At 47.5% G+C, this 25,563-nt stretch overlaps 1 protein-coding gene across 2 annotated transcripts; it reads right to left on the bottom strand.

The window, feature by feature from the left end:
• Nucleotides 1-1,720: 1,720 nt before the first annotated feature.
• Nucleotides 1,721-17,909, bottom strand: ZCCHC10 (zinc finger CCHC-type containing 10). Of its 2 annotated transcripts, XR_010989829.1 has the most exons (5): nt 17,838-17,909; nt 14,492-14,653; nt 8,196-8,237; nt 2,836-3,666; nt 1,721-2,739 (listed from the first exon to the last, which is right to left on the bottom strand). XR_010989829.1 is itself a non-coding variant. In XM_068158903.1 (4 exons), the coding sequence occupies exons 1-4, from the start codon at nt 17,876-17,878 to the stop codon at nt 3,402-3,404; spliced, it is 510 nt and encodes a 169-aa protein (XP_068015004.1). In that variant the 5' UTR covers nt 17,879-17,909; the 3' UTR covers nt 1,721-3,401. The 2 variants fall into 2 exon arrangements, 1 of the variants encoding a protein (XP_068015004.1); XM_068158903.1 differs by having other exon boundaries at nt 1,721-3,666.
• Nucleotides 17,910-25,563: the final 7,654 nt, after the last annotated feature.

Here is a 25,563-nt window from a genome sequence, read left to right on the forward strand (position 1 = left end):
GTTTTTCTACTCCACTGCATCAATTGCTTCCCTCCAATTAGGGATGGCAGCTTTCCTTGTAATTGGAAGGATTAAACTGAGGCTGTTCAGAGCTACACAGGTCTCATGTAACTGCTTAATAAATGTAATAATTCCTAGTCAGTGTGTTTTTAAAAAGAATTAATGATCTTTGGTACTTAACCTAGAGCTTGGGAAGACAGTAATTAAAGGAATACCTTTCCTGTTGACAAAAATACAGTAAATTGAATCAAAGCAGCCAGATTCAGATTGTATCAGGTTGGAAGGGATCCTCAAAGGTCATCTTATCCAACCCCCCCCTGCAGTAAACACAGACATCTTTAACTAGTTCAGGCTGTCCAGAGCCAGATCCAGTAGGAAATGAGGATGTGATCTAGTAAAAGATGAACTGGTAAAGGCTCTTGATGTGCTGTTTGGTTTTACTCTGTAAAATAAAAATATGTGGAGAAAAAATTAAACAGAATGGAGATTTAAAAAGTAAAGCAAGCAAAATGTGATATGTTAAACATTAAGAAAAGAGCATAAAGGGCCCTCAGGCTGGTTTCAGACTTAACCAGCAGTTAGCAGGATGAGATATCCAGTGACAGCAGTAAGTCAGCCCTTTGAATCTCTCCTCATGAGCCAACAGTAGAACACAAATAAAACAAAGGTCTCCTTAGTATCATCTGTCCTCATCCCAGCTCCTACTGACAGAACCCAACCTACACAAGCATTTCCTTTTGTCTTTGTAAAAGGACCCAATTTGTCTGGCTGCAGACACCAAACAGACTGATGGACGAAAAGAACAACCCTTCAAATTCAATGACAAGATTTAGTGTTCCGTCCCTGTCTGACAAGCTTCTTTCTTGGTGGAGACAATGTAATGGGGAAAAGCCACACAGAAAAACAGAATTGGTTTAGTTGGAAGAGACCTTTAAGATCATCAGGTCCAAGCATTAACATTTGCCAGGTCACTGCTAAACCGTGGCCCCTCAGCACCACATCTTCACAGCTTTCAAATTCCTCCAAGGATGGGGACCCCACCACTGCCCCAGGGAGGCTGGGCCAGGTCTTGACAAGCCTTTCCATGAAGAAATTGTTCCTCATGTCCAACCTAAACCTCCCCTGGAGCAACCTGAGGCCATTTCCTCTAATCCTATCAACTTGTGACAACAGACCAAATCCACCTGGCTCAAACCTCCTTTTAGGGAGCTGTATACTGGTGTGAAGCACTTCTGATGGAGCCATCTGCAGACATACACCAGCAGCATTAATTAATGTACAGCTGTTCTGAGCAGGGTGACAAAGGTCAGTCCTCATCCCTTCCCTTCAGAGCAACTGTTCATCACCATCCTCCTTCTGCTCCAAGCCCCTGCTGCCACCCTGCTCAGTGTCAACCAAACTGAAGCCTAGATTCATGAAGTGGTTTGGGTTGGAAGGAACCTTCAAGATCATCTAGTGGGCAGGGACACATTTCATTTCCCCAGCCAACCTGGCCTTGAGACCTCCAGGGAGATGGCCTCCACAGACTCCCTGGGCAACCTGTTCCAGTATCTCACCATCCTCCAGCCTAATTCAATCTCCCCTCTTCCAGAAGGCTTCCATACTCATACTTTACTACCATGGTATTTGTATTTGCAATAAGCATGAATTTAGCCACTACTGCTTCAGAATCAATTAGTTTTCCCCATTAAGTGGTGCATTCACTCAAAGAAGACTTAAACCAGTTTTCTGCTGCTTTTATTTAGGGTCTGCAAGAGTGTCCTGTAAAACACAGTAATGGTTACAAACTAAACACCACATCTTTCCAAACATTTAAACAAGCACACTGTATTCCAAAGGAAATTCCACACACTACTTGTTCCATAAAAATACAAAAATATAGTTTACTATGTTTTTACCTAAACCAAGAATTCTTCCACATGGGATGCCCCCACCCCCAAAATAAAAGGTGGGGGGGACACACTCCCAACAACAAGAAACTCAGGAGGGTGCATCACAACTTAAAATACTAACTCCAACTGCTTCAACCCACCAAAAGAACAAAGACCTTCCAAGGTGCAACCAGCACTACTTGCTCTGCAGTAGGTTTGGATTTTGCTTTTGTTGGGGTGGTTTGTTGTGCGCTAACTGGCTGCTTCTGCTGCAGACTTTCACAGACACACACACCTTAACATACAGATGAGAGACTGCTTCTGCTGCAGACTTTCACAGACACACATACCTTAACATACAGATGAGAGACTGCTTCTGCTGCAGACTTTCACAGACACACACACCTTAACATACAGATGAGAGACTGACTGGGCTGCAGACCACCATGCCAGTCACCACACCCCCAACAGCACTAGGCAATGACAACCACTTTCTGCAAAAACAGCCAAAGGGAAACACTCTCCTTGAGGATCTCTATTCAAAGGTGACTTTGTCTGCCTGAGCAGCCAGTGAAAGTACAGCTTTTTCCTGATCTCCCTGAAAAGAGTGTCCATTTTTGTGTTTGCTTCTTACTACTATGTCTCTGGTTTTACTGACTCTAGTCTCTATGGAAAGCTAATGAAGTGCTGAAAAACCACACTCACTCGAGCCCTTCTCTCACAAAGATACATTTAATTTACCCAGGAAAGGCACAAAGATGAAACTGGTAAGCAGGATCAGTTGTAGTTCTTCCATTGTGTGCTGCTCCTCTTACACAACACTGCTGCAGGAGACACTGTCTCACAGTAATTGCTACTGAAGCATGAGCTAAGGGAACAGATGAGTTGAAAAGACTAAAGCCTCTGGACAATAAAAGTTGGATATTGATCATTAATTAACAAATGAATGCCAGCTGAAGTTTACCTGGAAGCATCAGGTAAAGCCATCAGGAAAACCCAACAAAGCTTAGAAGCACGGAATCCATCTGTTACCAGTGAGATCCAGGCCCTCTGTAGGCAAGACTGCATTCCATTCCAACAAGCACAGCGCCCCACAGCCTGAAACTTCTGCTTCAGAGGAGTTTCTCACTGGAAATGAAGCTGGCAGGAACAGATTAGTAACATATGATACACAGCAAGATCTGCAGCAAAAAGCTTTTGCTTTCCAGCATGTAAACATCCAGGTTACTGGACCTTAGCTCATATAAACAGATCTGATGAGATTTTTTTTTTTCTCCTTTCTTTTTCCCCTTTTTTAACTAAAAAAGTTAAACTCTCTGTAGAAGGATCATCAGCCACAAAAATAAGTCTCTCAGGAAGTCTCAACGTGCCATTTAATACCTTTCATGGCCTATGAGCAGCTATGCAAAAACACTTAGAAAGTTGGAGCAGTAGAAAGGCTGCCCAGCTGAACTGTTTGGCAAGCAGGGGCTGACCCCATCTCTGCAGAGTGTTACCAGTCACTACACAACAGTTCTAGGCCACACTGGACTATTTCTTCTTCTTTTTCTTTGGTGGTTCATCATCAGAGCTACTGTCTGTGCTGCTGCTGCTGCTGGAGGAACTGGAATCTGATTCGAACTCTGAAGAGGAGGAAGTGCTACTGGAGGATGGAGAGGATGAGGAAGAAGAGGAGCTCTCATCACTGTCACTATCATCATCGGAAGAAGAGGTAGAGGAATCTTCACTGTCAGATGAGGAATCACTAGCTGAACTGTCACTGCTGCTGCTGCTGGAACTGGTCACACTTTTAGATCTGAAAGCAAACAAACAGGCAGATGAGATCAGGCCTGCTAGAGACAGCATCCCTCACAGCATGCTCCTCAGACTCTGTTGTCATCCAAAGAGCTATTCTTTGGTCTGAAAATATCCAGGCCTGACAATCTAAACTCCTGTGTCCTTCCCACCAATTCAGAAGGAATCCCTTTTGGCTGTTTGCGCGATGACAGAGTGACACCAAGCATGTGAAGTAAGCCAAAACAGGGCTACAGAACAAGGTCAAGTTTGAAAGATGGTAAGGATCAAAAGGCATGAAACAAAGACATGGAGTAACAGATCAGTGGTAATGGCTTCAAACTGGAAGAAGATGAATTTAGATCAGACATTAGGAAGAAATTCTTCCCTATGAGGGTGGTGAGGCACTGGAACAGGCTGCCCAGAGAAGCTGTGGAGGCTCCGAGCCTGACAGTGTTCAAAACCAGGTTGGATGGGGCCTTGGCCAGGTTGGAACTAGATGACCTTTAAGGTCCCATCCAACCCAAACCAGTCTGTGATTCCATGTTCTTGGTCACAGCAGTGACAAAAGTCTTCACTGACTTTGCTAAACTGAAGAAGGTGGCTGCAGGAAGAGTCTGGAAGTCCTGTATCACTAAAGCCTGAGGACAAATCTAACAAAGATTAGTTCTGTAGCACACAGCTGTAGCACAGAGGGAAATTCTGGCAATGCACAAGGTGGGGGAAGTTTCATCAGTGATTTCACCCCTGTTATAACTGTACTCAGTGGAAACTGTTCTTAGATTACTCCTGGCAGAAGAATTCAAGTTACCTGCCACTGCAAGGTGCTTTTATTTTCAGGGTGGAAGAGAAGAGGTGGAAGCAATCCAAGATAAAGAGAGAACTATGAGCACAGCAAAGTTGACTGCTGTATCCCCTGTCATTAGTATTAATTTTTTTCCCATTTTGAGCCCTCTCTGAGGCAGTTTTTCCTCAAGATCAAGCACTCAGAAGAAGGCAAGCTGAATTCCAAGAAAGTGCAATTAAATTCTCTCACAAATCTTTCTCCAAGCAGAGGGCAGAGGTATTAATTCACCTCACTTCCCACCAAGCCACCCCACCAGCATGCCAAAAATCTAGATAGAAGAATGCAGAACCTTCCATTAGAAAATTCAGGAAATGTCCATGCTAATGCTGCTAGAGAAAGAGCAATCCTCTCAGAAGACAAACCCAGATCAAGGAATCATTAAGGCTGGAAAATGTCTCTAAGGAGTGGCAATTCCAACCATTCTGGGGTCCCCAACACAAGGACATGGAGCTGCTGAAGCAGGTCCAGAGGAAGCCACAAAGATGATCAGATGGCTGGAGCACCTCTCCTATAGGGACAGGTTGAGAGAGTTGGGGCTGTTCAGCCTGGAGAGTAGTCCAGGGAGACCTCAGAGCAGCCTTCCAGTGGGCCTGAAGGTGGCTACAAGAAAGCTTGGAAGGGACTTTTTACAAGGGCTTGTAGTGATAGGACAAGGGAGAATGGATTAAAACTGGAGCAGGGTAGATTTAAGTTGGACATTAGGAGGAAGTTGTTCAAAATGAAGATGGCAAGATACTGCCACAGGTTGCCCAGGGACGTGGTTGAGGCCCCATCCCTGGAAACATTCAAGGTCAAACTTGATGGGGACCAGGGGACCACCTGATCTAGTTGGAGGTGTCCCTGCTGACCACGGTGGGGTTGATCAGGGTGACCTTCCCTCCTGTGATTCACCCAGCACTGCCATGTCACCACTAAACCACGTCCCTCAGCACCACAGTTTTTCAATCCCTCCAGGGACAGTGACTATACCACTGCCCTGGGCAGCCCTGGTCCATAAGCCACGAAGCACTGCAAGTGTTTGTAGTAACACTGTAATCTCTTATCTCTGTGTGTGCAGGCACAGTGGCTATTCATGAAAGATAAATCCACGAGAGCTGCTTCAGTACTGACATTGTTGGTGAAGAACTTGTCTTGCCTAGATAAGACAAAGCAAAACAATGGGCCTAGCAGTTCCATCTGAACAGTTTAATTAGGTGTGCAAGATCCATTTATATGGGCAAGAATCACTCAGAGACTCCCTGAATGCCTTTGAGCTTTCTTCTCATAATCACCTTTCACAGAATCCACAGGAGCACGCCACACATTTCCAGTGTTTAGGTTCAATCCGAAACCCGCTCACAGAAACATCAGAATTTCACAATACTGCTTCTTCTGGAGGAAAAAAACAAGAGCTAAGATCTGTGAGAGAAGAGCAAAGAGGATGCTTGTTTCCAGGTGATGCAGTGGGGCCTGTTGGTGGATGAAAATGGGAGCAAGTAAAACTCACAGTTCCATCTTTTCTCAATTAGAAAATGTGGCAGCCCTGGTGCTATAGACTAGTAGAGCCAAGATCCTTGGGTTTACTACACCACTGCAGAAGTACATTTCTGCAGCAGGCAAGCATCTAGTCTCCCTAAAACAAGTTCACAGGGCTGGAGGCCCCCCTGCTGCAAGGCCAGGCTGAGAGAGTTGGGATTACTCAGCCTGGAGAAGAGAGGACTCTAGTGAGACTTCCTGGTGGCCTTTCAGTGCTTACAGGACCCATGCAGAAAGCTGGGGATGGACTTTTGAGCAGGGCCTATAGTGACAGAGCAAGACAGGATGGTTTGAACTAAAATAGAAAGATTCAGGCTGGAGAGAAGGGAGAAATGATGAGAGACTGGGCCAGAGGGGTGGGAAATGCTCCATCCCTGGCACCATTTCAGATCAGGTTGTTTGGGGCTCTGAGCAACCTGCTCAGACTGAAGTGGGGGGTGGAGTGGATGAGCTTTAAATGTCCCTTCCCACCCAAACCAGCCTGGGATTCCCTGTTAATAATTGCATGTACAACTACATGTTGGAAGTCCACGCCATCAGCCCTCTGTGAGGCTTTTTGTCCTTTCTAACTCTATTGCAATAACCACAAACCCTGTTGATTTTAAACTCATGACGTAACTCCAGCTCACAATTTTGATTACAATCACAACCAGGTGCCTGAAGAAACAAGTTAATGAAGACATTTAACCCTTCAGACAGGTAGATGTAGACCCAATCCAAGCACAAAGTGGGCTTCCAGTTAACAACCCAAGTATGGGAACGCTGAAGCCAACGTGCACCCAGGAGCCAGCTCTGTGTCACCTGAGGTCACAAGATTGGACAACAGCTGGTTTGCCTGTTCCTGTTTTTCTGGTTAAGCCTGTAGCATACTTATGCCTGTTTATATCAAAACAAACACACACACACTATGTAAAAGGTTAGTGCTCCCTGCTGCTAGCACTCCAGCTTCTGCATGGGTTTTTTTAATACATCCAAATGGTAACACTGCTGTGTTTTGCATGCTAAATTCTTCTGTAGTGTAAGAGAGAACTAACTGGACAGGGATTTAAATTGATGGATTCAGTAAATCCACAGAAACCAAGACAATTCAAACCTAAAGGCTTTTAAATTGTAAGGAAATAAAAATAACCAAAACACCTTGGCCCCCATAAATCCCTTTGCTCCTTTTGGTTTTGTAGTGGTTTACAGCTCAACCCAAGGACACTGAAGGGCTGGAGCAGGTCCAGAGAAAGGCAGCAAAGCTGGGAAAGGGTCTGGAGAACAGGGCTGGTGAGGAGCTGCTGAAGGAACTGGAGTTGTTGAGCCTGAAGGCTGAGGGGAAACCTCATTGCTCTCTACAACTCCCTGAAAGGAGGTTGGAGTGAGGTGGGGATCAGTTTCTTCACCCAAGGAAGAGGAAGAGAGAAAACAGCCTCAAGTTGTGCCAGGAGTGGTTTAGGTTGGACATGATGAACAATTTCTTCCCCAAAAGGGTTGTCAAGCCCTGGAACAGCCCTGGAACCCTGCCCAGGGCAGTGGTTCCCTGGAGTGGTTTAAAAAACATGTACATGTGCTGCTGAAGGACACAGTTCAGCCCCAGACTTGGTAAAGTTAGAGAATGGTTGGACTTCAGGACCTTTAAGGTCTTTTCCAGCCCAAGTGATTTTGGGATTTCAGGATTCTACTCTGAAAATCATGAAGACAAGTAACAGAGTGCAGCACATGACGAAGTTAAGGCAGGCAGAGGGCTACTCTGTTTAGAAATCTATGAATTTAGGCTCTCACTAGTCCTAAATAACTCCAACAATGAATGAACCCTACTGAGAGAGGAGCCTTTGATAAGACCAAGAAGTGTTCCAGTAAAGCCACATTCCACAGGATGGCCTAGACAGGGTTGCTCAAGGCTTCATCCAGCCTGGCCTTGAACACCTCCTTGAACAACCTCTCTGGGCAACCTGTTCCATTCTCTCACCACCCTCACTGTAAAGAATGTAAAGATGAGACAATCTGTAGAGAGAAAAGCAGAGAACAAAGAGTTTCAAGTTTTTGGCCAGGGAGGAGCAGAAATTCTCCCCATGTGTGTCATGCAAAGGCCTGTAACAAGCTAAAAGCACTTTCCCCACACACCCCTTACAAAGTGCCTGCTGCAGCACCCAGCACAAGACCACGCACCCAAACAGCGGCACAATTTGTTTTCCTTCCCCACATACCTTTTTTTCTTGGTCTTCCTCTCTGCAGTACTTTCTCCAGTGCTAATTAAGGGAGGGGAAAAAAAAAAAAATATTTGATTAAGGCAGTGGGAAAATTAAATAAATAGTGGCAGAGTGGGGCTGAGTTTAATATTAAAAGCCCTAGATCCCACTGGCAGAGAGCTGCACCGCCCAGAGTTCACTTGGCAGCTATTCTCAGCCACCATTCAAACCAGAACAACAACAAGAGCTACAAATCAGGAAAGGGAATCAGCAGCAATTCACCTCTAATCTTCTATGTTAAGCAGGCTTTACTACTCATCTTTGTACTCTCCTTCGTGTTATGCAGACAACGTTTTGGAGTGGGAAAGACAGAGAAAAGGATAGCCCAGAAGTTCTGTAGAAGCATATTTAGCAATGACTGAACAGATTGGAACAAAGGGGAAAATACTGAATTAGGCTGGGGAGGGGTTTGGAGCACAGCCCTATGAGGAGAGGCTGGGGGAGCTGGGGTTGCTTAGCCTGGAGAAGAGGAGGCTCAGGGGAGACCTTATTGCTCTCTACAACTACCTGAAGGGAGGTTGTAGCCAGGTGGGGGTTGGTCTCTTCTCCCAGGCAGCCAGCACCAGAACAAGAGAACACAGTCTCAAGCTGTGCCAGGGGAGGTTTAGGCTGGATGCTAGGAAGAAGTTCTTCGTAGAGAGTGTGATTGGCCATTGGAATGGGCTGCCCAGAGAGGTGGTGGAGTCACCATCACTGGAGATGTTTAGGAAGAGACTGGAAGGGGTGCTTGGTGCCATGGTTTAGTTGATTAGATAGTGTTGGATGATAGGTTGGACTTGTGACTGTTTGAGCTCAAAGGTCTCTTCCAACCTGGTTATTTCTGTTCTATTCTATTCTTTCCCCAGGCATTGCCCCAGAAGCAGCTATTTATATAGAATTATAGAATGGTTTGGGTTCAAAGGGACCTCCCTCCAAAGGTCAGCTTGTCCAACCCCCCCTGCAGTCAGCAGGGACATCCTCCACTAGATCAGGTTGCTCAGGGGGTGCTGGTGAATGAGAAGCTGGACATGAGCTGGCGATAGGCACCTGCAGCACAGAAGGCCAACAGCATCCTGGGCTGCATCAAAAGCCACATGGCCACCAGATGGAGAGAGGTGACTCTGCCCCTCTGCTCTGGTGAGACTTCATCTGGAGTGCTGTGTCCACCTCCAGAGCCATACACACAGGAAGAACATGTAGCTGCTGGAGTGGGTCCAGAGGAGGGCCACAAAAATTATTATGGGGTTGGAACACCTCTGCTGCAAGGACAGGCTGAGGGAGCTGGGGTTGTTCAGCCTGGAGAAGAGAGGGCTCCAGTGAGACCTAGTAGCAGCCTTCCAGTACCTGAAGGGGGCCTATAAGAAGGCTGAAGAGGGACTGTTTACAAAGGCCTGCAGTGATAGAATGAGGGGCAATGGTTTGAGATTAGAGGACATTTAGATTAGATGCTAGGAACAAGTTCTTTATCATAAGGGTGCTGGAACAGGTTGCCCAGGGAGGTGGTTGAGGCCCCATCCCTGAAGATACTCAAAGTCAGGCTGGACAAGGCTCTGAGCAACCTAATATAGTGAAGGATGTCCCTGCTCACTGCAGCGGGATTGGAACTAGATGACCTTTGGAGGTCCCTTCTAATCCAAATAATTCTGCTTCTACATGGTATTAAAGTAGTCCCTCATCAACTTACAGCATACCTTTTGTTGTGTGAAACTTCTTTCATGAACCAGGATTCTTTTCCCTCAACTGAAACCTGTTATTAGAACCCATCTTAAATCAACAATTTTATTGCCATCTGATTTCAAAAGGAACTTTATGTGATGATAAAGACTCCAGGAAAGGGTAGAAAGAGCAAAGTGTTAATTGTAAACTCTGCTGTACTTCATTAATAGTCCTCAATGCATTACAGACAAGATTTTTCCACACTCCCCTGTGAGCAAGAAGATTTACTGATCTTCACCTTACAAACCAAGTTACAACAGAGATCTGGGATTGTTCAGTCTGGGTAAGTGAAGGCTGAAGGGAGACCTCATTGCTCTCTAAGAACTCCCTGAAAGGAGGTTGCAGTTGAGGTGGCGGTTATCATAGTATCAGTCAGGATTGGAAGGGACCACAAGGATCATCTAGTTCCAACCCCCCTGCCATGAGCAGGGACACCCCACACTAGATCAGGCTGGACAGAGCCTCATCCAGCCTGGTCTTAAACACCTCCAGGGACAGGGCCCCAACCACCTCCCTGGACAACCCATTCCAGGGCTTCACCACTCTCACAGTGAAGAACTTCCTCCTCACATCCAGCCTGAATCTCCCCACCTCCAGCTTCATTCCATTCCCCCTAGTCCTATCACTACCTGAGATCCTGAGAAGTCCCTCCCCAGCCTTCCTGTAGGCCCCCTTCAGATACTGGAAGGCCACAATTAGGTCACCTCGGAGCCTTCTCTTCTGCAGACTGAACAGCCCCAACTCCTTCACTCTGTCCTCACAGGAGAGGTGCTCCAGCCCTCTCCTTGTGGCCCTTCTCTGGACACCTTCCAGCACCTCCATATCCCTCTTGTAATAGGGGCTCCAGAACTGGAGGCAGTACTCCAGGTGGTGTCTCAGCAGAGCTGAGTAGAGGGGGAGGATCACCTCCCTCGACCTGCTGGCCACACTTCTCTTGATGCAGCCCAGGATCTGATTGGGTTTGCGGGCTGCAAGTGCACACTGAGAGCTTGCAGCCCGCAAAGCCAATCAGATCCTGGGCTGCATCAGAAGTGTGGGTTGGTCTCTTCTCCCTGGTATCAGGTGATGGAAAGGAGGAAATGGCCTGAAATTGTGCCGGGAGAGGTTTAGGTTAGACATGAGGAACAATTTTTTTCTTACAAGACGTGTCAGGCACTGGAACAGGCTGCCCAGGGAGGTGGTGGAGTCCCCATCCCTGGAGGTGTTCAAGAAACATTCAAGGGGACACGGGTTAGGGGCCATGGTAGTGTTATGTTGATGGTTGGACTGGATGATCTTGGAGGGCTCTTCCAACCAAAAGAATTCCATGATTCCTCCAGTGTTGCTGTTTGCTGTTGATATTATTAGGGCCTTATAGGCCCACAAAAGGTAACTAGATGTTTCACAGGTATGAGAAGTCCCTGACTTAAAGAGAATTAGACCTCCGAGCTCCTTTCAGAAGGCAGGCCCCAGTTCAGCATGTAACCGGAGCTGCCGTGGCACAGGCCTGTGCTTCCCTCTAGCGTTTGATGCACGGATAGCTACAGAAGTCACACAAGGGAGCAGGCACAGGCCCCTGCAGATCAAACAAACCTCTCATGACATTTGCTGTGGTACCACAATGTCTTCAGAACCGTAAATAGACCTGGCCCAACCTGGCTTTGGCTCAGTGCAGTAAAATCACGGGGGAATAAGTGTTTTGGCACCTCTCCTCCCCTCCTACGCTAGGCTGACCAAGCTGTGGGCTTTCCTGACCTACCTAATGTCCAGCAGAACTGTGGGGTCAGCATTAGGCAAACAGAAGGATCCTGGAACAAGTGCTGAAACGAGTTAGTGCTGCAAAATCCTGTCTGTGGTTGTCCAAAAGTAAATATTAACCTCATTAGCCTATGTTTGCCTTCTGGGTAATGATTTACTGTTAGATCTTTAAAGACTGATAGAAATGCTGGGAAGCAGACCTGTAGGAGACCCAACTTCTTTACAGCCAAGAAATAAATTTCCCAAGTAAACTATACAAAAGTAAGAGTGGGGCCTAGGAGGTTGTTCTCTCCATGAAAAATATGCTTCCTCCTTGGAAGTGTAACAGTGACATCTGAGGAGCTGGACACCTCCTGGCATAGTTAAGGAGCTTCAGACAGCTTATGATTACACAAGCAATGTGAATCCAGCCCAATTTAACCAGGATTAAACACTGTTTCCACCCAGGGATTACTTAGGTGAACTTTTACCAGGTGACTTCACACCACATATCCCTCATGCTGTGGGGTGTCAGATTTCCAGCTCAAAAACCAGGACAGACACTGGACAGTCCTGCACCTCCTATATGAAGTTATTCCATGCATAGACTCGAGCACAAGAGCCAGGCAAGAAACAATTTGAGGGGTGGCCACTGACTGGGTAAGGAATTGGCTGGATGGCTGCACTCAGAGTTGAACCCAACAGCTCCATGCCCAAAGGGAGACCAGTGACAAGTCAGAGGCCAGTACTGGAACAGTGCTGTTCAGCCTGGAGAAGAGGAGGCTCTGGGGAGACCCTAGAGCAGCCTTCCAGTACAAGAAAGGGGCTACAGGAGAGTAGCCTGTACTGATAGAATGAGGGGCAATGGCTTTGAGCTGGAAGAGGGCAGATTTAGACTGGATATTAGGAAGAAACTCTTTACAGTGAGAGTGGTGAGATGCTGGAACAGGTTGCCCAGTGAGGTCATGAATGTTCCCTCCCTAGAAGTCTTCAAAACCAGGATGGATGAGGCCTGGAGCAACCTGGTCTAGTGGAAGGTGTCCCTGCCCATGGCAGATGGTTGAAATTAGAGGATCTTTAAAGGTCTCTCCCACCCCAAACCACTCTGTTAATCCACAAAATTTCACCCTCAGTTCACTATCTTCCAACATTAACCTACAGAATTCAACAGAAAGTGGGCAGAAAAGGAACAAGGAAATAATCCAAGTCTTAAAATCATTCTTTGTCTTATGTCTTGAGCCTCTGAAGAGCACTACCAAACTGTCTCCAAAGGAAGCAAGTTTTATAGCCTAAGCACTCTCCATTTCTTGCCTGCACCACTAGGGCATTACAGCTGCTTCAGAATTACTCACTGGATGCAAAATAATTTCAGAATCAAATACTTCATATCACTCCTAAACCAAACTAATAGGCTCCCACTTAGGGCAGTATTTCAGCACTGATTCATGCTGCTGCTGAAGCTGCTGACAAAGCCACACCAGACCTCTCTGTCTGAAGTCACCACCCATTTTCTCTCCCCATTAAGATAACATTAAGGTGTGACCAACTCTTCCATAACTCACATCCTGGCAGCAGGAAAGAACTACAGCCAACACACAGAGCTGCAAGTGGCAACAACAGCAGTGCCCCAGATCCTCAATAGCTTGAGTTGCAGCAGCTGTAAGCAATGCTGTGCCCCACAGCAGGGCTCAGGCAACACCCCTCCAGCTGCCACAACCAAACTGGAATTGCAGTGGCAGACAGGAGACCCTCATACATGGGACTTTCAGGGAATATCAGTGTGCCATGTTATTTTTCTCTATGTCAGGTGAAGTTGCATGTTCAAGTGTTTATTAAACTTGAGCCAGCAATGGACACTTGCAGCACAGAAGGCCAACAGCATCCTGGGCTGCATCAAAAGCCATGTGGCCACCAGAAGAAGAGAGGTGATTCTGCCCCTCTGCTCTGATGAGACCTCACCTGCAGTGCTGTGTCCACCTCCAGAGCCATACACAGAGGAAGGACATGGAGCTGCTGGAGTGGGTCCAGAGGAGGGCCACAAAAATTATCAGGGGTCTGGAATACTTCTGCTATGAGGACAGGCCAAGAGAGCTGGGGTTGTCCAGGCTGGAGAAGAGAAGGCTCCAGGGAGACTCAATAGCAGCCTTTCAGTACCTGAAGGGGGGCCTAAAAGAAGGCTGCAGAGGGACTGTTTACAAAGGCCTGCAGTGATAGAATGAGGGGCAATGGTTTGAAGGCTCTGGGGAGACCTTAAAGCAGCCTTCCAGTACTTGAAGGGGGCTGCAGGAAAGCAGGGGAGGGAATGACAGGAAGAGGAGTAATGGCTTCAAACTGGAAGAAGCCAGATTTAGATCAGACATTAGGAGGAAATTCTTCTCCATGAGGGCAATGAGGCACTGGAAGAGGTTGCCCAGAGAAGCTGTGGAGGCTCCAAGCCTGCAAGTGTCCAAGGCCAGGTTGGATGAGGCCTTGAGAAACCTGGTCTAGCAAAAGGTGTGCCTGCCCATGGCAGGGGGTTGGAACTAGACAATCTTGAAGGTGCCATCCAACCCAATCTATAATGAGGATTCTACTACACTCCAAACAAGGCTCTAATTACTTTAACTCTGACTCAGGGCACTTCTTCCTGTTCCAGACAGGCCCAAAAAAGGTGTATGTCAGACAAGCAGGTGTTAATGAAGAGCAGTTCCATTTTGCAGGACCTGAGTGTCCGTTTTCCACCTACCACACAAACCAGCTCCACCGTTAAAGCCAGTGTGGAAGAGAAGATGACAGACAACAGACATCCTCTCTCAAATCACCTTTCCATTAATCAACTCAACATTTCCATTCTGCAGCCTTACCTTTGCTGCAGTGATAGTTGCTTTTCCTTTTCCTTCAGAATTTTTGCTAGCTGAGCTGTCCTCGAAGGTCTGTGCAGGTATTTCCTCTTCCCTTTACATTCATATGTCCAATGTCCAAACTCTAAGCATTTCTGACACCTTACATGCTGCTTGTTTGCCTCCCTGTAAAAAGAAGGATTGCTTTAAGTGACTGAGTCCAAGCCTGCTGCTCTCCCCATTGAAAAACACATATCAATTTCTTTTGATCACACAGATGAATGTAGTTAAAAGCAGACATCAGGAGGAAATTCTTGCCTGTAGGAGACACTGCAACAGGCTGCCCAGAGAAGCTGTGGAGGCTCCAAGCCTAGAAGTGTTCAAGGCTAGGTCAGATGGAGCCTTGAGCAACTTGGCCTAGCAGGAGGTATCCTGGCCCAAGGCAGGGAGTTTGCACCAGAGGGATCTTCAAGGTCCCTTCCAACCCAAACCACTCCATGATTCCCTTTCTTTAGGGATTGTAATAAGTATTAAAGTCCTACTAGGACCATTCTGTGTCAGTGAACAAGGATGAATTCCATCACCAAAAATCACATCTTCATCAACTGAACTGGTGCAGCTTTAGCATCACAGGATATCACTGTGCAGCAGTTCCTGGGAATGATTCTGCTGTATACAATTTGTTGCTGCCCAGTAGCTTCTGGCTTGCCTCAGGTAAGTAATTAGAGTTATGGTTCAGAACTCCCCTGGCAAAAACCAGGCAGCTTCATTTCCACATCCTAAGTTTTAACACTCAATTACCCAACTGCCCAATTCTCACAAAGACCCCCAGGACCTTCATGAATCAGGACATTCAAATAAGCTACAGCTAGGAGCAGAGCAGATGCTCCTAGATGTAGCTTATCTCAGCTTCCTGAAAGCCTGGCAGAAGGTTTATCTGAAGAACAATCAGTTTTCTGCTCCCTTTGTGCTGTGTAGATCCAGCCAGACTCTGCACCATCCAAACAACTCACATTTACATCTCAGTTCTCACGCTGTGGTAAAAGCCTTGTCTAATTTTAGAAGCCAGTTAAGCCAGACCACTTGCATTTTTATACTCTAGCTCCTACTCTGCTATTGGGAAGCTTTGCAGAGGCTGGTTCCTTATCTTCTCACAGACACCCTCCTCCTCTGCAAATAAGGAGGCTCACACAGTGGTTAAGGGACTTGCTGAAGGTCACAAACACAAAGCAATTGTGGAGCCAGGGCCGAAATGACTGCTGGGTCGGTGCAGCTCTCTGCAGCTGCTCTGTAACTCATTTCCACTTCCCATCATGTTTTCCAAACATCAAGTGTTCAAGGCCAGTTCATCAAAACTATCAGAAAGCAAGAGCCCTGGCTCAACAAGGAGGCTGCTCCTTCACTGTTCATTTAGTTAGTACTTCTAGACCATGAAGTGAGGGAGCAGTAGTGCTTTGCTCTCAAAAACTGTAATATAGATGTTCTATCACCCCAAGCACAGCTTCCAGGGCAAGATGTAAGAAGGCAAAGAATAGTGCCGATTTTCAAGGCCAGGTGTGAATTGCTTCTCCTTCACCTTTTTTGACAGTACTACTGTATCTTGAGATTAGATTTAAACTGGAGAGTAGGAAGGAATTCTTCACAGTGAGGGTGGTGAGACACTGGAACAGGTTGCCCAGTGAGATCATGGACCAGTCCCATCCCTGGAGGTGTCCAAGGCCAGGTTGGATGAGGCCTTGAGCAACCTGATCTAGTGGGAGGTGTCCCTGTCCATGGCAGGGGGTGGAACTAAATGATCTTTAATGTCCTTTCCAGCCCAAACCATTCTATGAATCACGTTTTGAATATCCAGCATTTTGTCAGTGCAGAGTATTTGGCTTCACAGTCCAGCCTTAGAAATACTAATCTAAGCCAGCACTAGAAAACTGATTAAGCTTGCAGCCTACACTGCATGATTAACCCAGCCTTGATCAGGAATCAGTGTGTCTAGTAATGACCAAAACCAACAAAATGTCTGACTGGTTTCTTTGGCTTGCCTTGGCCTTCCAACTCTGCCACAAGAGCTTCTGCAGCATGAGGGTACTCCCTCCTCTTCAACACACAACCCCAAAAAGTCAAGGTTTTGCTAACCCAAACCAGCCCAGAGCTGTCTCCAGAGCAGCAGAATGGAAGTTTAACATGAGAATAGCCCAACTCAGGATTTCCAGGGCTTTAGTAGTACTCATGGGACCAGGGTAGACAAGTCGATGCTAGCTAGAACGATAAGGATCAAGCCCTAAAAGCAATAAAGGTAGTTACCAGGAAACAGATCATCACAGCTCAACAACTACAGGCCTATAAATACCACATCAGCACTAACAGGTTTTGATTCCAACAAAAAGCAGGAGACTGAAGTAGTCTTTCATCAGGGATCATTGAGCACACTCTAGAAGCAGAGGCTGGCAGATGTCAAGGCAGCATAGACTGATCAAACAGAGACATAGCAAGAAATTCCTTGACTCAGGAGAATTCCACAAGCCGTAAGTACTCTTAAAATCCCAAACTTCTGTTCTATTTTCAATGGGAAGTGGTTCTAGCAAGCAATAAAAAGGCAAAAGAAAGCAGCAGTCATCCCTATCCTGTATGACTCCTACAATCAACTAAAAGAACCTCAAGACATTCAAATAAAAATGAAACAACACAAGCCATAAATGAGAATGGAACACTATATTTAACATGAACAAGTGTCAGCTTTCCCTCATCTCAGTGCTTGGCAATCAGACACCTTTGGTATTGAGAGGATTACTTGGTTGTAATATCCCAGACTGAATGCAGATTGGCTTCTCTTTCCCCGACCCCCTCCCCCCCGCCTTACTTTCACAGTTCTGTAAACTAGGCAGGAACCTACAACTTATTTGCCCTTATTTTGACTGCTTAAATTCTACAGTGAAGATCAGTAAACACCTGCATCACAAGATAATCACACCCTTCACACACACACGGCATGCTGACACCTGTAAGATACTCTTTCCCCAAACGCTGCTCACTAACGCCAGCAACACAAATGACATTTTAGAGCTTTCCTCTCCTTTTCCACAATCCCGCTTCCTCTCTCATTATTTCACCACCATCACCTCACTAGCCAACTTGACCTATTTAGGAAGGGTTTCCGCAGAGCGCGTACAAGGAAGGGCTTTATGCTTCCAGAAACCGCGGAGACCAGCCCTGCCCAAGCCCCGCTCCTTCGGGGCCCGCCACAGTCCCCCCGCAGCCCCCTCAAGGCGCTGCCCGTCTAGGCCTCCCTCCCCTCCAGTTCGTCTATAGAAGCGCCCCACGCTTCACCGCAGGGGCTCTCCCGCGCTGGCCTGCGCCAGCAGCCCGCCACACTCACGCCTGCCTCCGAGCGATGAGGCGGTGCATGGGAGTCGCCATCTTAGCGCCCAGGCCGGAAGTGAGGCGCAGGCCGCGCTGCATGCCGGGCCATGGCGCCTGCCGCCGCCTCCCATTGGCGGGCGGAGGCGGTGCCGTGGGAGTGAATTCACCTGAGGACAGCCTGCGGGGGTTACGCTTTCCGGCTCCTCCCGGCTCCTCTCCTTTCCCCCTGCCTTCTCACGGCAGCGGCGCGACGGGAAGGTGTGGCATCGCGTTGTGGGGCTTCCCACTGCCCCAAGAGGGCCTACTCCCTCTTTCATAGGCTTTGCACGTCGTGCAGCCAGCCCAGTGGAGTGTAACTGAGACTGTGTGGCTGGGGGAAGCCAGCTGCTGAAGGCTTTGCGGCTGATGTCAGCCAGCAGAAGGGGGCACGGGAGGTGAGGAAGAGGGAATTTATTGATCCAGGGCTGTCCTGCTGGAGGGCAGCTCCTACCAGGCAGCCAGCGAGCAGCCCTGACCCCAGGGTGACATTGGGATAGTTTTGCTTCATTAAGCCACATGAATAATTCAACATAGCTGCAAGTAGCCTGCAACAGCCTCTCAGGAGCAAGTCGGAAAGTAGAACAGCTCACTGGTTGTAGCGTGAAGGCACCAAAAGCCTGTTAGGGCTAGGAATAGAATAGACCAGGTTGGCAGAGACCTTCAAGATCATCGCATCCAACCTATCATCCAACACCACCTAATCAACTAACCCATGGCACCAAGCACCCCATCAAGTCTCCTCCTGAACACCTCCAGTGATGGTGACTCCACCACCTCCCTGGGCAGCCCATTCCAATGGGCAATCACTCTCCCTATGAAGAATTTCATCCTAACATCCAGTCTAAACCTCCCCTGGTGCAGCTTGAGACTGTGTCCTCTTGTTCTGGTGCTGGTTGCCTGGGAGAAGAGACCAGCCCCCGTCTGTCTAGGATGAGTTTAACTCCTGGTCTCTCCTGAGCATCTGCAAGCATTCACTGACATATTTTTGGCAGGTCAGATTTTTATACCCCTGCTGACACAGAAAGAATCCTCAGTCTCATTGAGATGATTAATCCTGCTGCTGGTATGGGTGCACAACCATGGCTTGATAACACATCAGTCAGTCTCAGGGCCTGAGGACACCACTGAGAAGCCGTGTTTGTGTTGACCCCTTATGTCCTTTACTTGATTGGAGGGACATACAGCTCAGACTCGCCTAGGAATCGCAAGGCAGATTATTTCTTCTGTTTCATTCAGCCTGGGAGGCTGTGGTTCACTCAGCTATGCCAACAGCAGCTCATATTTTTGGCTCCTACATCATCTCACAGTCCCTGGCATGGAAGGAGAGGTCTGGGTGCAGAAAAGAGCAGCAGTGGCACATACCTGGCAGGCAGCCCCTTGGGAATCTTTGCCAGCTGGCACAAGTGGAGCAGCCAGTATCCTGGATTCAGGGAAACAAGGAATGTGCCTTTGTATATTGGCTTTATCCAAACTCATTACTAGCTCTTGGGAGCTGTTTTAAAATTAAGGACTAAATGCCATGACAAAAATCCTCAAGAAAAAACAAAACGAACACCCAGGGGTGAATTGGGACTGTTCCTGTTTTAGTGTCCAGGAAACACTTTATAGCAAGCCATTTTCAGTATTAATTCAGAATTAGCCTGTCACAGGAACAACTGACAGGCAATAAACAGGCATTCTACTGGACACTTAGTGAAATAGAATCCTAGAGTCATTTTGTCTGGAAAGGATCTTTATGATCATTGAGTGCTACCATTAGCCCACCACTGCCAGGTCACTGCTAAACGATGGCCCCCAGTACAGCTTTGAAACCTCTCAAGGGACTGGGATGTTCTACCACTGCCCTTGGGCAGCCTGAGTTAGGTCTAAATAACCCTTTGGGAGAAAAAAAATATTTCTCTTGTTCAACCTAACCCTCCCCTGGCACAATTTTGGGCCACTTCCTCTTTGTTCTGTCACTTGATCTTTGGGAGAAGAGACCAACCCTCACTTCACTCCAGCCTCTGCAGGGGGTTGTAGAGAGCCACAAGGTCTCCCTCAGCTTCCTGTTCTCCAAACTAAACAACCCCAGTTCTCTCAGCTGCTCCTCACCAGACCTGTTCTTCAGACCCTTCATCAGCTTCATTGCCCATCTCTGGACCCACTCCAGCCCCTCAATGTCCTTGGAGTGAGGGGCCCATAACTAGACCCACGATTCAAGGTGCAGTCTCACTGGTGCTGAGTATGGAGGAACAATCACACTTACCTCAAGACAAGGTACAAAGGTAAGAATCACAGACTCATAACATGTTTTGGGTTAGAGGGAATGCTTGAAGGTCATCTAGTCCACACTAACATGATATAACAGGATATGTGGGAAGACATTGTTTGGTGGGCATGGTGGTGTTGGGTTGAGGGTTGGATTTGGTGATCTTAGAGGTCTTTTCCAGCCTTCTATGACTTTATGGAAAAGGAGGAATGTACCACAGTGAGAATAGATAGCTCCACAATTTGCTTCTAAGCAGTTCACAGATGTATTTAAATAAATGCCATTTCCATGGCACATACAATACAACAATAAAAACCTACTGCTTCCAGGAGATGAGCAGCCCAGCTCCAGGATTAGCAGGTGTGTGGCACAGAGGTTCACCTCTGATGGTGCCCAATCCAGTCCCAGCCAGGAGACACCAGAGCCAGAGTTTCCCTCCCTGTGTTACCTAATACTTATAACAACAGGGATGACAACAACATCTGCTGGGCACAACAGCACCAATTAATTATCACACTGGGAAGGTGAGATACTGAGGGAATCTCCTAGACATAAACAACTCCAACTCATCAGGATTAATTGCCAAGTGACTTATTGTTGAATGTTTTGGTAGTTCCTGTGTCCAGACTCTTGTGACTGCAATGTCCAAGGCCAGGGATGTTGCTGTACATGTCAGGTTGTCTTCCCTATATGTCTCTTCTGATGGTATGTAATTATTCTCCTGTTTTGGATGATGCTCCACCATAAATTGTGATTAATGGCCTAGAAGGAATGGCTGAAGGAGCTGGGGTTGTTTAGACTAGAGAAGTGGAGGCTGAGGGGAGGTGTTACTTGCTTTCTACAGCTACCTGAAAGGAGGTTGGAGTGAGGCTGGTGTTGGTCTCTTCACCCAAGCAACCAGTGATAGGACAAGAGGAAAAGGTTTTATGTTGTGCCAGAGGAGGTTTAGATTGGACATTAGGAAAATCTTCTTAGAGAGTGGTGAGGTGTTGGAACAGGCTGCCCAGGGAGGTGGTGGAGTCACCATCCCTGGAGGTGTTCAAGAAGCTGTAGATGTAGTGCTTCAGGACATGGTTTAGTGGTCATGGTTGCTGGGTTGTGCTTGTACTCAATGATCTCAAAGATCTTTTCCAACCTTTATGATTCTATGAAATTCCTGTCTGCTGACCCCTTTCTTACCTCAGTACCACTTAAAATCTGGGAGTAAATTACACACTGATAGCAAGATCTGTACTCAGCAACTTCTGATGCTTCTAGTAGGTGGGCAGTTCTCCTGGTGCTAATGCAGCAGAACTACAGTTCCTAAATTAAACAGATAGTCAGGTTTCTGCTATATGCCAGGTTAGTCCTTGGAGCATTTGGGCTTTTCCTTACAAAGAGGCTTTAAAGGTGTGCTTTTAATCAGAATAATCTACTTAATATCCTTCTGTCTGAGGAGTTCCAAAGTGTTCTTGTGAGCTCAAAGTTCAGAGGCTGCTACAGTCTAAAATTCTCATTTCACAGCTATCCTTTCATTCAGAGGTAGCTCAGCATGGGGCTGGTGAGCACAGCAGAGGATGCACCTCTGAGACTCTCTGGACTAAATGTGCAGAGTCACTGCCCAGTGCTGGCTTTGCTGTTGGGGGGATTGTTCCAGGGAGCTGCTGCTGCTGCTCAATGAGCTGCCTGTGCCCATAAATCCTGCCTTTGCACATTAGGCTGCTATTTAAAGTTGCAGTGTCATTAACCTATTTCTAAAGATGCTGGTCAGGGAAATTACTTGACAAAATGTGCCACTCTCTAGGCAGGAAAGGGAGGAAGAGTGCAGACAGCACAGGAGAAGAAATGGTGGACAGTATTGAGCCTTCAGTGGTCTCTCCTCAGTGACCTTTCTCCCCTGCTGCCACCTCCAGAACTCTTCTGTGCAAATATATCACTTACAAAACAAAGATCATAGATTCATAGAGTGGGTTGGGTTGGAAGGAACCTTCAAGATCTGGTTCCAACCCCCCTGCCATGGGCAGGACACCTTCCAGCAGACCAGGTTGCTCAAGGTCCCATCCAATCTGGCTGTGAACACCTCCAGAGAAGGGGTGTCCAGGATGTCACACAATTTGTTAAGGGTCTGTATGTGAAACTGGAAAAATAGTGTCAGAGCTTCCTCTGCATGGCTTAGGAAGAATTACAGTTCAGTTCTTCTTCTCTAGTTCTTCCTCTTTAGTTTAATGGTTGGACTTGGTAGTCTTAAAGGTCCTTTCCAACCAAAATGATTCCATGATTCTGAGTCCCTGAATAAATGGTTGAAACACCATTGCTAAGAACTCTGCTAGTGCCATTTACCCAAAACTCCAATCCACCCTTCCAAAATGACTAGTAATTAAGCAGCTGATAGTGCTGGTCAAGAATAATGATGAATTGGGAGCACCACAGATGCTGTCACCTGGTATTTTTTAAGTGTGGGTCTTACTTTTTTCCCCTTAGCTCTGTGGCAGAAGACATCCAAAGAGAAATCAGTCCCATCAAGTACTCTCTAATGAAAAAAACCCAACCATACCAAACCAAAAAACCCAATTCAAATTGGACATGGAGACAATAATAATAATACCACACCCCCCACACCCCCCCACAAATCACTCCAACCCACCCTGGCTACCAAATTCTTCTATGTAGAGCTATTGGCATTTTCAGCATCCAAACTAAAAGTGTGAGAGAGAAACACAAACGGTCCTTAGTCAGCCAAAACTGTAGGCTGGAAACAAATCTGAATGCTAAGGACTACAGTCAATGGGTTTGAATCACTCTCTGTGTAGGATTCCCTGCCTCCACTCAGTTTACCTTCAGTAACCACACGTTTACACACAGTTGTATGGAGCCACATCCAGCTGGCAGCCAGTCACCAGTGGCGTCCCCCAGGGATCAGTGCTGGGCCCTGTCCTCTTTAACATCTTCACTGATGATCTGGATGAGGGGATTGAGTCAGTCATCAGCAAGTTTGCAGATGACACCAAGTTAGGGGCAGATGTTAGTCAGTTAGAGGGTAGAAAAGCTCTGCAGAGGGACCTCGACCGACTGGACAGATGGGCAGAGTCCAATGGGATGGCATTCAACAAGTCCAAGTGCCGAGTGCTGCACTTTGGCCACGGCAGCCCCATGCAGAGCTACAGGCTGGGGTCAGAGTGGCTGAAGAGCTCCCAAACAGAGAGGGACCTGGGGGTGCTGATTGACAGCCACCTGAATATGAGCCAGCAGTGTGCCCAGGTGGCCAAGAGGGCCAATGGCATCCTGGCCTGTATTAGGAATAGTGTGGCCAGCAGGAGCAGGGAAGTCATTGTGCCCCTGTACTCTGCTTTGGTTAGGCCACACCTTGAGTACTGTGTCCAGTTCTGGGCCCCTCAGTTTAAGAAGGACATCAAGACACTTGAATGTGTCCAGAGAAGGGCAACAAGGCTGGGGAGAGGCCTTGAGCACAAGCCCTGTGAGGAGAGGCTGAGGGAGCTGGGATTGTTTAGCCTGGAGAAGAGGAGGCTCAGGGGTGACCTTATTGCCCTCTACAACTACCTGAAAGGTGGTTGTAGCCAGGAAGGGGTTGGTCTCTTCTCCCAGGCAACCAGCACCAGAACAAGAGGACACAGTCTCAAGCTGCACCAGGGGAGGTTTAGACTCGAGGTGAGGAGAAAGTTCTTCACCGAGCGAGTCGTTCGTCATTGGAATGTGCTGCCCAGGGAGGTGGTGGAGTAACTCTCCCTGGAGGTGTTCAAGAGGGGATTGGACGTGGCACTTGGTGCCATGGTCTAGTCATGAGGTCTGTGTTTATAGGTTGGACTCGATGATCCTTGAGGTCTCTTCCAACCTTAGTGATACTGTGATACTGTGAAGGTAACAGGCTGGAGCTGGCCAGCTTGATTTGCTTCTCTGAAAGAGAAAGAACCTCACATGAAACTACTACTTCTGGGTACACAAACCAGTTGTCAGTTTGGCTCAGGTTGCCCAGGGAGGTTGTTGATGTGCCCCCCCCCACCCCAAGGTGTTCAAGGCCAGGATGGATGAGGCCTTGATCAACCTGGTCTAGTGGAAGGTGTCCCTGCCCACGGCAGGGAGGTTGGAACTAAATGATCTTTGATCTCCCTTCCAACCCAAACCATTCTATGCATCTATGGAATTTCTAAGTACAGCCACAATGTGGACACAGCCTCAGAAACTGGGAAAATCTCGGGGTTGTTTTCTGCATTTCCTAACTCAGAAGAAAAAGTAAAAACTTTGCCACTGCCTGTGAAATAGAACATCAGAAAGAAACAAAGAGATCTTAGCCAAACAGGTTCCCTTGTGCTAATTAAAGCTTTTTCCTGATGTGATTCTTTTGCCAGGGCACCTGGAGTTTGAATTTCTAGATAATAACCTGCTTCTTCCCAAGGAACAATGCCACACCTGTCATGCAGCTCCAGACTGAAATCCAAGAGCAGGGCAGGGTGTCTGGGCTGATAAAATGTGGTTAACCACAAAGTCTGGACAGCTGCTGGGTTGCTGCAGGCTTCAGCTGAATCTGAATCCACCTGGGGTGACTGAATCAAACACTTTAAAAATGCAAAGGCTTTCTCAAAGCTCTTCTGCTTCTTCCAAACACTGGCTGGGCTAATGGAAGACACTGTCTCTGCCTACAGAGCTTGCCTTAAAACCTCAAATGAAGACAACCAGAATAGAATAGAATAGACTAGAATAGAATCGACCAGACCAGGTTGGAAGAGACCTTCAAGATCATTGTGTCCAACCTATCAACTAATCCAACACCACCTAATCAACTAACCCATGGCACCAAACACCCTATCAAGTCTCCTTCTGAACACCTCCAGTGATGGCAACTCCACCACCTCCCCAGGCAGCCCATTCCAATGGCCAATCACTCTCTCTATAGAACTTCTTCCTAACATCCAACCTAAACCTCCCCTGGCACAGCCTGAGACTGTGTCCTTGTGTTCTGGTGCTGGTTGCCTGGGAGAAGAGACCAACCTCTGCCTGTCTACAACCTCCCTTCAGGTAGTTGTAGAGAGCAATAAGGTCACCCCTGAGTCTCCTCTTCTCCAGGTTAAGCAACCCCAGCTCCCTCAGTCTCTCCTCATAGGACTTGTGTTCCAAATCCCTCACCAACTTTGTTGCCCTTCTCTGGACCTGTTCCAACAAGTCAACATCTTTCCTAAACTGAGGGGCCCAGAACTGGACACAGGACTCAAGGTGTGGCCTAACCAGTGCAGTGTACAGGGGCAGAATGACCTCCCTGCTCCTGCTGGCCACACTGTTCCTGATGCAGGCCAGGATGCCATTGGCCCTCTTGGCTGCCTGGGCACACTGCAGGCTCATGTTCAGCCTACCATCAACCAGCACCCCCAGGTCCCTCTCTGCCTGGCTGCTCTCCAGCCACTCTGACCCCACCTGTGGCACTGCATGGGGTTGCTGTGGCCAATGTGCAGAACCCGGCACTTGG

Source organism: Melanerpes formicivorus, unplaced genomic scaffold, assembly GCF_026170545.1.
Source record: "Melanerpes formicivorus ecotype bairdi unplaced genomic scaffold, bMelFor1.0.p_v2 SCAF_2, whole genome shotgun sequence".
Taxonomy (NCBI): domain Eukaryota; kingdom Metazoa; phylum Chordata; class Aves; order Piciformes; family Picidae; genus Melanerpes; species Melanerpes formicivorus.

Coding starts and splice junctions, on each gene's coding strand:
- ZCCHC10 (XM_068158903.1), bottom strand. CDS start 17,878: ATGGCGACTCCCATGCACCGCCTCATCGCTCGGAGGCAGGC. Junction 14,654..17,837: donor CTCATCGCTCGGAGGCAGGC/GTGAGTGTGGCG, acceptor TTCTTTTTACAG/GGAGGCAAACAAGCAGCATG. Junction 8,238..14,491: donor CAACTATCACTGCAGCAAAG/GTAAGGCTGCAG, acceptor TCCCTTAATTAG/CACTGGAGAAAGTACTGCAG.